This window comes from Photinus pyralis, unplaced genomic scaffold, assembly GCF_008802855.1.
Source record: "Photinus pyralis isolate 1611_PpyrPB1 unplaced genomic scaffold, Ppyr1.3 Ppyr1.4_LG8, whole genome shotgun sequence".
NCBI classification, from domain to species: domain Eukaryota; kingdom Metazoa; phylum Arthropoda; class Insecta; order Coleoptera; family Lampyridae; genus Photinus; species Photinus pyralis.
This window is the reverse complement of record NW_022170819.1, coordinates 33,208,697-33,221,393: the sequence shown is the minus strand read 5'-3', so window position 1 is coordinate 33,221,393 and position 12,697 is coordinate 33,208,697. Positions and strand designations below refer to the sequence as shown.

Here is a 12,697-nt window from a genome sequence, read left to right as displayed (position 1 = left end):
ATTCTTGGTAACGATTCTACTAGTTGTGTGTCCATTGGTAATAATGCATGCGAATATCTTAGTAAATCAACAGTTGTCTTCTGTACGCGCAGACCATGCGCATATTATGTTTTAAATGTAGGTACCAGGTTAGTAGGTATTGTTTCTAACAAGAAGAGATATAAAGGATGATGAATAATACCTACATAACTGGTTTTAACTTTACCAGCCGCTGGTCAGGCGCAGGAGCAAGCAATTGGTGTAAATTTTCTTGGTTCTTGGTTGTTATTATACCCTAAGCTACCGAATGCAAACAGAACGAACTAAATATCTTGAAAACTGTAAGAGTAGATGCAGCTTCGAGTGGACGGACGGAGAAAGTGGCAATAATAGCGCCTTCCAACATGTATTGGAAAATGCGCTAGAACTGCCCTCTGCCATATTCGCTATGCGCACCACTTTTTTGTAAGACGAACATTTGGTGCAATATGTTTAGGTTATTTCAACGATGAAGTGCGCATAATTTTTTTTTAAAGTCACACGAAGAAACTGTCCGCAATTGCAGTTCCAAATATAACATTTTGTGGGGACCAGACTTTTCACACGCCCGTTTAAGGGTGCATCTTTGGAAATACAAAATTAGAAGTAATACATTCAAAATCCCAGATAGTCTTACTTGTTGTGTTCATAAGAAGAAAATGTAACTAAAAACGCAAATTTGGTACCGTTCGGGGGTGTAGCTCGCCCAAGACATAGATTAAAAAATCTATGTCCAAAGCGACACATTTTATCTGCGTCGTGCAAGTACTGGTTGCAATTTTAAAAATGTCCCTCTTTTTTAATTAAAAACTTGTTTCCAGCCCCACCCCCATTAACCACCCTTAATCAAGTTCTTAGGGGATTGACATTTTATCTGTGGCATTATTAAGAGGTAAAAAACATAAGTGTTTTATGAGATCCGATTATCGCTATTGTGGTACATATCAGAGCCCCACTCTAGCCTCAATATTAGACCAAAAAATCCGATACAACTGAATACCGAACGATTCTTGAGATCTTCGCACATGCATCTTTTTTACAACGCAGGGATTGATTCTGTTCCACCAGATCAGCATAGCTTGTAAAACAAATTTTTGAATTAGCATTACTTTTACTTTTATACGAGGTGGGAGGTGCATATACATACAAAATTTCATTTAAATATAACAAATAAAAAAATTGGGATTGCTCAAATACAAAAGTTGGGTTGCACATGCGCAATTTTTTAAAAATTCATCTACTAACACAGAAAACCGGATATTCATATGTTCTTTGTAACAAGAATTATAACAGAACCATTTTTTGTAGGTTTGGGCAGTTTTTGGGTTGTAACTTTTTGGCCCGTTAGTCTGCATAGCCGAAAAACAATAGGGACCTTTCTTATATCCTGAAGAACATGTGTGTCTATTTTCAAAGCGATTGGACGTTTCTACACAAAGTTATCGTGCACAGGGACAGACAGACGGACAGCAATACAAAATTATAAACGATCGCGAGGGTCGTTAATAATAAAATATTTCTATAAAACCCAAGGACCTTGATAAAACCAGCACATTAAAAGTTGACCAATATATTATAAATGTATATATAATATAACTATAAGTATTGACATTGATTATACACACTATAAATCAAGTGTATTGATAAGAATCCCAAAATAGATCATAATTCAAACACAAAGCCAGTTCAGGTGATGTATTGTATACCTGAAAATTTGACAGAGCAAGAATAGGTCTGTGGAATAAATTACAATCCTGTTTGTAGCATAATGTAGGACGTATCTAATTACGATAACAAACAAAACACCACCTTTATCTCTAAGAACAAGGTCAGTCTTTGGCGATAATATCCATGTGATAAATTGATGTAAGTATATTACAGGTTGCTATTCTTCGTTAATAGGTCACTGCGTTACCTAAACGTCCACACTGTATACAGACTTTAGCTACACGCTAACAGCGCCATCTTACACGAAATCCACAAATTAAATTACAGGAAAAACATGTGGAATTTGATGGCGGTAACTCACATTTTAGCGATCAGGCACTAAAATGTACAAAACTTGAAAAATAAGTAAGTTTCATCCGAAACCAAAATACTACATCATTCTTCAGGGTACTACTTGTGACAAGACACTAATAGTTTGCTACACTATTTGATATTTATTTAGTGGTGTACCTTTAAAGGTTACGTAATATTTTTTTTTCTTTTGTATTAATGCGAAATATGTATCTCATCACGTAGTTGTCTCAGATGAAGGTGTTACGAATTATCTTTTACGAAAAAAGTAAAAATATTTTGAAATTTGTACATTTGAAATTTGAATTTATATTAACCTCACATTTTGGTGTTAATCCCCCCTAAGACTCGCAACGTATTACGCGGTCCAATGGCGTGCGTGAAGGTAGCTAGTACGCGCCAGTAGTTCAGTACTCTGTAGTGTACCGTTTGAGTACTATCTTAAAACGACAACAAAAATTTGCTACCTATGGACACCGATATTTTTATGTACTGGCTGGCGGGATTTGGAAGCTAGCAAGTACACTAGATATCGATAACCCGCACACTAATATACAACGGTACTATTTAGTACTTCTTGGGAACTGAATACATACACAATCAGTTTCTTGGTACCTTTAAGAATTGCCTTGTACTGGCTACTGTCCAAATTCCGCTAGCCAGTACTCGTGAAATTGATAACCAGGATATAAACAAACAGCAGTACCATTTAGTACTGCTTAAGGACTGATTAAATATAAAATCAGTTTTCTGTTACCATTAGGATACACTAGTACTGGCTACCTTCCAAATCTGGATAGCTAGTAGGTACAATGGATATTGATGTACGGCACATAAATAAGCGATAGTATGATTTCGTACTTCCTAGGTAGCAAATATATATCCAATCAACTGAGTGGTACTTTTAAGGATTACCTTGTACTGACCACCGTCCATATGCTGATAACCAGTACATGGGAAATTAATAACCAGAGCATAAGCAAACAGCAGTACCATTTAGTACTGCTCATGACTGATTCAACGTGCGGTTCATTTTTTAGATATCTAGGATTACACTAGTACTGTCTACCGTCTAATTCTCACTAGCCAGTACAAGGAATATTGATGTACCTACGGTACATAAATAAGCATTAGTAAGAGTTTGTACTTTCTAGGTAGTAAATGTAAATAGAATTAGTTGTGTGACAGCTTTAAAGATATACAATGCGATCAAAAATGATTGGCTGTCTAGTCGCCTTTGGAATTTTTGTTTACATGTGAAATCATCTCGGAAATCATATTTAACTTGAACTTCCAAAGGCGACTCGACAACCAATCATTTTCGATCGCCCGATATTAAACGAATATGTAAGTATGCAGGGGGTCCCAACGAAAATTCGACCCTCCTTTTCTGGAAAAGCGGTCATTTTCGGAGAACTTCCGAAACAGCTCAATTTTGATTTTGAGGGGGACGAAATATCTATAACATACACTTGGAATCTCCACCCCGTGGGTGTCACAGCAACTCCTCAAGAATTTTGGAGTGCCACATCAAATTAAAGGCATTTTTACTTTCTATTCAACCACATTATTTTTTTGCAATATACACGGTGTCCATTTTTCGAGTGCCACTATGGGGATCTCGCTTACCTTAAGAGATAGAAAGTTGGTTAAATGGGGGCAAAGTTGCGAATTTCCCTGCTGAATAACCATCTGAAAAGAAATTTAAAAAATCATCAATAGTTTTGAAAATATCGCAAAAAAACGAAACTTTCTGATTTTCGTTTTTAATTTTTTCATGATAAACTAGTCGTACTAGACATTTCTAATTAACACATTATTCGAACACTTTTCAATGGAGATTTCAAATGTGACATCTCGTTTTAAATAACTTTTAAGATGACAGAGAACCACGTGGCAACTTTACTTTTTCTTATGGGCGCCATTTTTAATTTTGAGATTTTCAGATTACGTCTTTTTTTCTCCTTACGACGATATATCACACATGGTGGTTCAGCATCACATTTTTCCTAAAATACAATTTTTAATTTTTTGGGCTTTGGAAAAACAAAACGTTCTTTTATTGTGAACCAAAGTTTGACAGTTTGATGCATATGTCCGGTTGCAGTGTTGGCATCAGGGAACTAGATGTGTTGAGAAAATTCGATTTTCATATGAACAGAATTGAACCTTCGTTTTGCAAGAAAATTATAATTCAAATTAGAACAAAATACATAAGGATAAATAATATTTTAGCAATAAAACAAGCTCAAACGTAAATGACACTGCTTGAAATAAGTCAACATTTTGCTCACAACAAAAGAACGTTTTGTTTTTGCATACCTAGCACTCTTCGCATAAAATGAAAATTGTATTTTCAGGAAAAATGTGATACTGAACCACCATGTGTGATATATCGTTGTAAAGATAAAAAAAAGACCTAATCTCAAAATGTTAAAATCCAAAACGGCGCCCATAAAAAACTAAAGTTGCCACGTGTTCCTCCGTTATCTTGAAAGTTATTAAAAACGGGATGCCATATTCGAAATCTCCATTAAAAAGTGTCTGAATAATGTGTTAATTAGAAATGTCTAGTACAGGGTCTAGTACAATTAGTTTACCATGAAAAAGTTAAAAATGAAAATCAGAAATTTTCGATTTTTTGCCATATTTTCAAAACTATTGAAGATATTATAAATTTCTTTTTAGATTATTATTCAGCACGAAAATTCGCAACTATGCCCTAATTTAATCAAGTTTCTATCTCTTAAGATAAGCGAGATTCCCATAGTGGCACTCGAAAAATGGACACTGTGTATACTCGTATTTTACAATCACAGCGATAAATTGGCGTACTGTTTGAAAGAAACACTCGAACAAATGTCACTTTGCAAGCAAAATTGTGCATATCGCATACGTTCGACATTCGTCTAGTTCAGATTTACTAAAACAATATTGCTCGCGCTAGTCTGTGTATTTCTGCTCGTCATTAATAGATGTCTGTATTTACGTTGAAGAATGTTTTTTCTGTAAGAATAAAGTAAATATCGATTCAAAATTCCAATTCAAAACGCCCACCGATAGGCGAGCAGTCGAACAATTACAAATTTGTTGGTAATTAAAATAATTTCGGATTTCTTTTAGACAAGCGATTTTTAGCGACATCTCTGTAATAGTGGCGTAAAAATAGATGGGCGATCATTTTTCATCGCATTGTATATCTTTAAAGCTATCACACAACTAATTCTATTTACATTTACTACCTAGAAAGTACAAACTCGTACTAATGTTTATTTATACTAGCTAGAGTACTAGTGTAATCCTAATGGTATCAGAAAACTGATTTTACATTTAAGCAATCGTTAAGCAGTACTAAATGGTACTGCTGTTTGTTTATATCCTGGTTATCAATTTCACGAGTACTGGCTAGCGGAATTTGGACAGTAGCCAGTACAAGGCAACTCTTAGAGGGACCAAGAAACTGATTGTGTATGTATTCAGTACCCAAGAAGTACTAAATAGTACCGTTGTATATTAGTGTGCGGGTTATTGATATCCAGTGTACTGGCTAGCTTCCAAATCCCGCCAGCCAGTACATAAAAATATCGGTGTCCTTCATAGGAACTAAATTTTTGCTGTCATTTTAAGATAGTACTCAAACGGTACTACAGAAGAGTACTGAAGTATGGGCTACCTTCACGCACGCGATCCAGTTGGCGCTTTTCGAACTTATTTAGAAGTGCCCTTTTGGTACCTTCACTTGTGCTTATGGCAGGTATCCCGCGTGGGGTACTGGACCGTAGGAAAATTTTCGCTGCTCGAATTAGAGGCGATAAAAAAAAACTCGGAGTACCTTGCAGTAGCCGAAAAAAAGTTATTAACGGAAATGTCCGAAAGTGCTTGTAATCTTCTTGTATGTATGTATACTAACTAAAATTGTATCCATCATTTTTGAATCACCCTATATAAAGAGCCAATTAATATAATTAACGTAAAAAACCCAAGCAAGAATTATATTATAATAATAACAATAATAATAGAAACACTTACACAATAAACTCCATTTAATAAAATTGCTAAACTTACAGGAATTATTATAATTAATTTTTGTTGTTGTTTTCCTTGTTCCTGATAGCGTTGGCCTATCAATAGCTATGTTGGTAAGTATGAATTACATACTACCCTAGATTTCCAATGTGCGTGTGTGAAATTTTTTTTTTTCTCAAGAAGCACCGACCATAATAATATGCCTTTATTTAATAACTGCAGTAGCCATATAACAAATGAGACAGTTACCATTAAAAAAGCATTTAAAGAGAATTGTAAAAAATTGATTAAAAAAATTAGTGTAAAGAAAAAAATAAAATAAATGCTTATAATGCTTAATAAACTTAAACTACTGCAGTTTTAAACCGTAAGGTGTGATTCAGATCAGCGTCTGCTTTTCAATCCGACCTCAATATATATCTACAAACAAAATCAAAGTCGCAAGTAAATGTTCTTCTGGAAAACGCGTTGTAAAAAGTATCTAATATCTATCTGAATATGTTATTCCATCTAGTAGTGACTAGGGCTGGGCGATTACGGGTTTGAATAATCGATAATCGATTATGAAAAATAATCGATTACACTGATTAATCGATTAATCAAATAATCGATTAATCAAATAATCGTTTAATCAAATAATCGTTTAATCAAATAATCGATTAATCAAATCATCGATTAATCACCTAATCGTTTAATCAAAAGTCGATTGTCACATACAAGGAGTGATAAATATCTGTTTGTATGCATAAATACGTTAATTATTTAATAATAAAAATAAAAAATAATTCCATTACTCATCAAATCGTTCATTACTAGGCAGATCGATTAATCAATAATCAACAAAGTGTCCCTGGTTCGAATCCGGGTTCGGGCATGGATATTTGCAAATACATAGTGGGTTGGTTGGTAGAACAGCCTTGGCTGAAACCCTGCCCATTTGAAAATGAAGGTCAAAAATAAAAATAAATAAATAAAAATAAATGATTAGGCAGCTTACTCTCCGATGAGGTGTGCTTTAGTTTTGATGATACAATCTTAATTCATTTTAGCTGCTTAAAGTGACGTTAATTGATTAATCAAACAATCGATTAATCAAATAACCTATTAATCAAATAATCGATTAATCAAACAATCGATTAATCAAATAACCGATTAATCAAATAATCGATGAATCAAATAATCGATTAATCGATTAATTTAATAGAATAATCAAACCCGATTATCGATTATCGTTTGATTATAATCGATTAATCGATTTTTTTGCCCAACGCTAGTAGTGACAAGCTAGTTTACCTTCCAAATGTTCATTGTTCATTAAACAAAAAATCTTTATATTTACAATTTAAAAACTTCACAGGTAACCCCTTAAAACGATTGGGTAAGCTATTGTAAATCATATATACATTAAAAGAAAACGATCTCTCAAAAAAGGTTGTGCTGTGTGAGGAAGGGGTTATTTTAAATAAATACATAAATAATTACATAGGTACTTACATACAGTGATATTTATTAAGAAGTAAACATAGAGATTTATGTGAATTGTTTATCTCTATGTCTACTTCTAAAAGAAAAAATCTCTACTGAAGGAAGCCTAATTTTATACATCTAAAATAACTTTTTAAAACAAATAAACATCTGGCTGTCATATTAATTAGTTTGAATATTTGTGCTTTGGCTTAACAGAAAATAAATCTTTACACTTTTTAAACTGTTACCGGTACTATACCAATTAACAATATTCAACTGTTTCTTCAGTTGAATATATCGCACACAAACGAAAATAAAGCTACGGGAGCCAAAGCAACAATATTCAAATAAATTAATATGACAGCCAGATCTTTATTTGTTTAAAAAAATTATTTTGGTTGCATAAAATTAGGCGTCCTTCAGCAGACAGTAGACATAGGGAAAAATAATACACATAAATCCGAGCATAAATTCCTATGTCTACCACTTCTTAATAAATATCACTGTATATTATCAAGTGCTAAATGTGTTCTTATGTTCTAGGTTTAATAAGCCACGAATCAAACCACAGCTTTGAAAATGAAAACAAGGAGCTACCACCAGTTGAAATTACTAATGCAGATTCACAATTATCCAAACAAAGTTCAGACGATCAGCTCTCGGTTGCAGTATGCGAAGAGCAAGAAATGAAAATGGAAATTAATGATGATTCCAATGCATCTAGAGTATCAAGCACTAAAACTTTTGATACAAGCGCGAAATCAGTAGATGTGCCAGATTCTCAATCGTCGTCAGAAACTGTGGAGATAACGTCATCTGGCGAAAAAGTAGAAGAAATCAAAAAGGTTGAGGAGAAACGCTCTTCGGATAAAAAATCGGACAAGCATCATAGCTCGCATAGGCACAGTTCTCATAAATCAAAGTACGATAGTAAGGATCGTAAGAGCGACAAAGATAGGAAGTCAGACAAGGATAAGAGGGATCATCATAGCAGTAAGAGTAGCGATTCAAGTTCAAGAAAAGATAAAGACAAAAAAAGTAAAAGTGATAAGGACCAAAAGCATGGTGATAGTAAGTCAAGTTCAAGCAAAGACAAGGAGCGTGAACGTAGTTCTTCCGGTCACAGGCATAGCAAGGAAAAGAGTTCGAAGCGAGAGTCTCACGATAGTAAAAGTAAAGAATCCGGCGAGCATAAGGACGGTAAAAGCAGAACATCGTCAGAATCTAAAAGTTCTAAAGATAATAAAGAGGAAAAGTCAAGATCACATAGTAGTTCGAAAAAAAGTAGAGATGACAAGTCTCATTCGAAACATAATGGAAAAAGTTCCTCCGACTCGAGCAAAACATCATCAAAGGACAACAAAAAAAGTAGTGATAAATCAGATAAAAAAGACAAACATTCACATAGTTCTTCAGATCGAAAAAGTGACAAAGGAGACAAAGATAAACGAGATTCCCGTAAAGATGTAAGGAAAGACGATCACTACAGCTTGAAAGAAAAAAGGTCTCATCGTCGCTCGACCGATCGTGATTCGAGCGATGGCCAATCAGGAACACACAGCTCCTCGGGCTCATTGACCGATTTAACAACGCCCTCCCAGTTACAAAAGTCCAGTCAAGAATCGTCTGTGGTGGATTCAGGAGCAAGCACTGGGGCCGATTCTGGGAACTCGGATGCTACCATATCTCTATTAGCGCAACCGGCGGACATTGCTTCAATTCCATGCATCGTTTCGGAAGAGGAAAATGCCAGAGTGTTATCGAATACAGTGCCACATTTAAAGCTAATTAAACCCAAATTCGCTTCCAATATTTTTGAGGCGAAAAGGTTGATGAAAATCAGAAAAAAGTTGGGTAAATTAGAAAAACAAAAGCAAATGGAGCTATTAAGTACAAATAGTTCTCTAATTCATAACATAACCGTCAATAATACAGCTCTGGAAAAGAATAAGAACGACACTGAAAACAAAGTTGAAGAAGTTAAACTTCCTGCTGAGGACGAAACTTCATTACAGACTTCTGTAATAAGCAAAGAAAGCTGGGATGCAATCGAAGCCAAGTTGAACGCCCAAAATATTCTACAAGTCGATTATAATTCGTACGTTGACGCCTCCGAAACAATTAAGGATCACAAAATAGAACAAAGTGAAGTAGAAACTAAAAAAGAAGACGGCACTAAAAACGAAAAGCAAGTAACAAACAAACACGATTTCAAAGGTTTTGGCAAGCAGCTGGTCGACGAAGCCGAACTTTGTCTAAATAAGTCGAACCAAACCATTACACAGTGGGAATCTGATCTTGCAAAGTTGTCGAAAGCGTACTTAATAGATTTGGCTGAGAAGGACAAATCTAGACTTAAAAAAAGTACCGAGGAGTTTAGCGATTTTAATAGACTGCCCAAAGTTGAAGTTGTTGATGTGACAAGTAACGAGATCATTATTTCGCCTGGAAGAGGTATTAAACGTATCTCTAATGAGCACTCGGATGTGCGCAACAATAATAAAATTAGCAAAGAGTTGGGAGGTTAGTATCTTGTGAGGGGGTAGTGCATGTGGTCTTCTTGTACAAACATGTGGTATCCGATAGCAAGGAATACAAGAGAATCCTAATGAATTTTACTAATTTTCAAGAAACGAGATTTTATGATACAATTACACTTTGCACAAAATGGATGCTAAATCTCTTGCATTCTTTTGTATTTCTTGATATTATATTGTATTCCGTTTTTCTTTAGAGATTTTAAATCAGTTCTTTCAGATCTTTTAAGTGTAAAGCTCAACAATTCCACGATTGAGCCCGCCAGCACACCGAAACATAAAGGAAAAAAGGCAAAATTAACGGACAGCGCTGGTATATATTCCATTTTTGAAAATATTTTCGTGTCTTATTTATGTTCCTTTTTAGTAAATACCTTAGAAAATTTTAATTTGCCTCTGAGTCCAGCAGACAGTGAAAAATCATTTAATAGCGAAAAAAGAAACGAAGTATCTGAAGGTAGACCTAGGAGAAACAGAGGTGAGTTCTACTTGACAGTTAAGTATTAAAAAAAAGGGTTTTAATTGTAATTAAATTATATAACATAATACTAATACCATTGAACAGTAGATTTAAAAAGATTTTAAAAAACGTGAGAAAAATTTGAGAAGGGGGAAAGTTATACGCAGTCCAATGCAACAATGATTTTGGAATATGTTTAAAAACAAATCGAATTTAATGCAACCCACTGTTAGGATGTATTTTTTGTCCTTGGGTAATCTGAACACTTAATTCGTCTTATTTTATTTTAGCGGCAAACAGACAGCGATACTCCAGCGATGATCTCTATAAACCACGTATGCAATTCACAAGCACGCGTCGTAGAACTACTAATAATGAAAAGAATTGATGTTTTCACATTTTCGTTTTTTAATTTAGTAGAGATTTACACGGTCTTATTGCAATATGTAATTGTTTCAGCGAGTACATAGAAGTATTCATGTTAAGGTATTTTTATACTGCACACAGTTTGTTGTATCTATTTATTAGTTAATTTCTAAAATAATTGTAAAAATATTGTTGTAATATTTTATATTGTATGATTAATATTCGGCCAATTAGATTATAGTCAATAAAAATTTCTATATATGTTCTCTTAATATCTGAAAGTGGTGTTATATTTTCACATCACTCTTTCATAGTATATTGTATGTGGAGAAACAGGGATAGGAATTTTTTAATAACTTCTGCATACGTTTCTAAATGGCTAGTTACACTTGCCGGGGTTGAACACTCTGCGCTCCTAAAATAAAATTTAATTTCTACGGCACTGACAAAAATTTTACTGTAACAATCTTCTGCAATGGAATAATACCCACATACTACAGCTAGCTCCGTAATAAATAAACCGTTAATTACTCTTACCTTGCGAAACGTTGGTTCTTAGCTCCTCATAATGTGAAACTCAAAAACCTGTTGCTCTGGTTTGATCACCCTCAAATACCCCGCTTTCTCACCAAATTTTTACTTAAATACCTCGGCGAATCTAAATACGAAACGACCCCCTTTTCCCTGAACGCAAATCCCGTATATCCATGACATGCTCTGCTTTCTGCAAACTTGAACGAAACTTTTGAGGTGTACGAGATCGTGGCAGCACTGTGACATTTCGACTTTTATCTGCTTGAATACTTTCTTTTCTTAAAGTACTTACTTTCATTATGAAGCGTTAAATGTATAAAATTTCCTATACCAGCAATTTTGTAAATTTACCACACACATATTAATGGTGGTTAAGGGATTTTCACTTTGTAGTGTTCTTAATCCCCATCAAGTTCTACGCTAACTTCACACTACAGAACACATAAATAAAGTCAACCCGGCAACGTTTAAAAATGGCCTCGGAATGAAATCGAAAAGTGGCACGTGATCAAACATCTTAAGCAGGGCCCTCTTACGTTAGTTGTAAACAACGCTATGATCTGAAGTACAGTAGGGAAGAAACGTAAAAAAAACACTCAAATTGTGAAATGTTATTGATTAATAATTATTGTTCATATTATGAAGATTACGGAAGTTCGGAAATATGTCCAAATAAATTACATTGCAAGAATAAACTTTAGAAATGGTAGTTCACCGAATAAAAACAGAATAGGCTGGGAAAAAACCAATTGACAAATTAATATGAAATTGTGTAGCAAAACTTATTGTTTGTAATGATGGGAATGCATAATAACAATATTAACAAAATAATGTTCCTAGCATGTGAGGTGACATGTAAGTTCAATAACAAGTTGAGATCAGTACCGGTATTGAGTGCCGTAACTCATTTGGTTACTTTTTTGCACGAACTAATAAATTAATATGGACTGTTAATGCTGAATTAACAAATCACACCTACATGGGGGCCGCCATGATGTGCACTCACATGGCGCGAAATTCAAATCAACTAATAAACAAGCATTAACCCAACATTAACCTTTTTTTCAGCAGTCCATCTTAATTTATAAGTTCGTGGTTTTTTGCCACCTTCAGGAATATCAAAAAAGTATAAATAAACCTTACCTACGTAAAATAGTCCCTTAGAAGGGGCGGGGATTTTTATACCGAGATACAGCATCTTAAAGTTTGCTCAAAATATCCTCCAAAAACACGCAATTTAGAACACCCTATACACTATTTTACTAAATTT

General features: G+C 34.3%; 1 protein-coding gene across 1 annotated transcript; it reads left to right on the top strand.

Moving 5' to 3' along the window:
- The first annotated feature begins 8,020 nt into the window (after nucleotides 1–8,020).
- LOC116178773 (cylicin-1-like) lies at nucleotides 8,021–11,167 on the top strand. The gene is made up of 4 exons (XM_031498371.1): nucleotides 8,021–10,053; nucleotides 10,288–10,380; nucleotides 10,435–10,545; nucleotides 10,818–11,167. The coding sequence occupies exons 1-4, from the start codon at nucleotides 8,055–8,057 to the stop codon at nucleotides 10,913–10,915; spliced, it is 2,301 nt and encodes a 766-aa protein (XP_031354231.1). The 5' UTR covers nucleotides 8,021–8,054; the 3' UTR covers nucleotides 10,916–11,167.
- The last annotated feature ends 1,530 nt before the right edge of the window (nucleotides 11,168–12,697 follow it).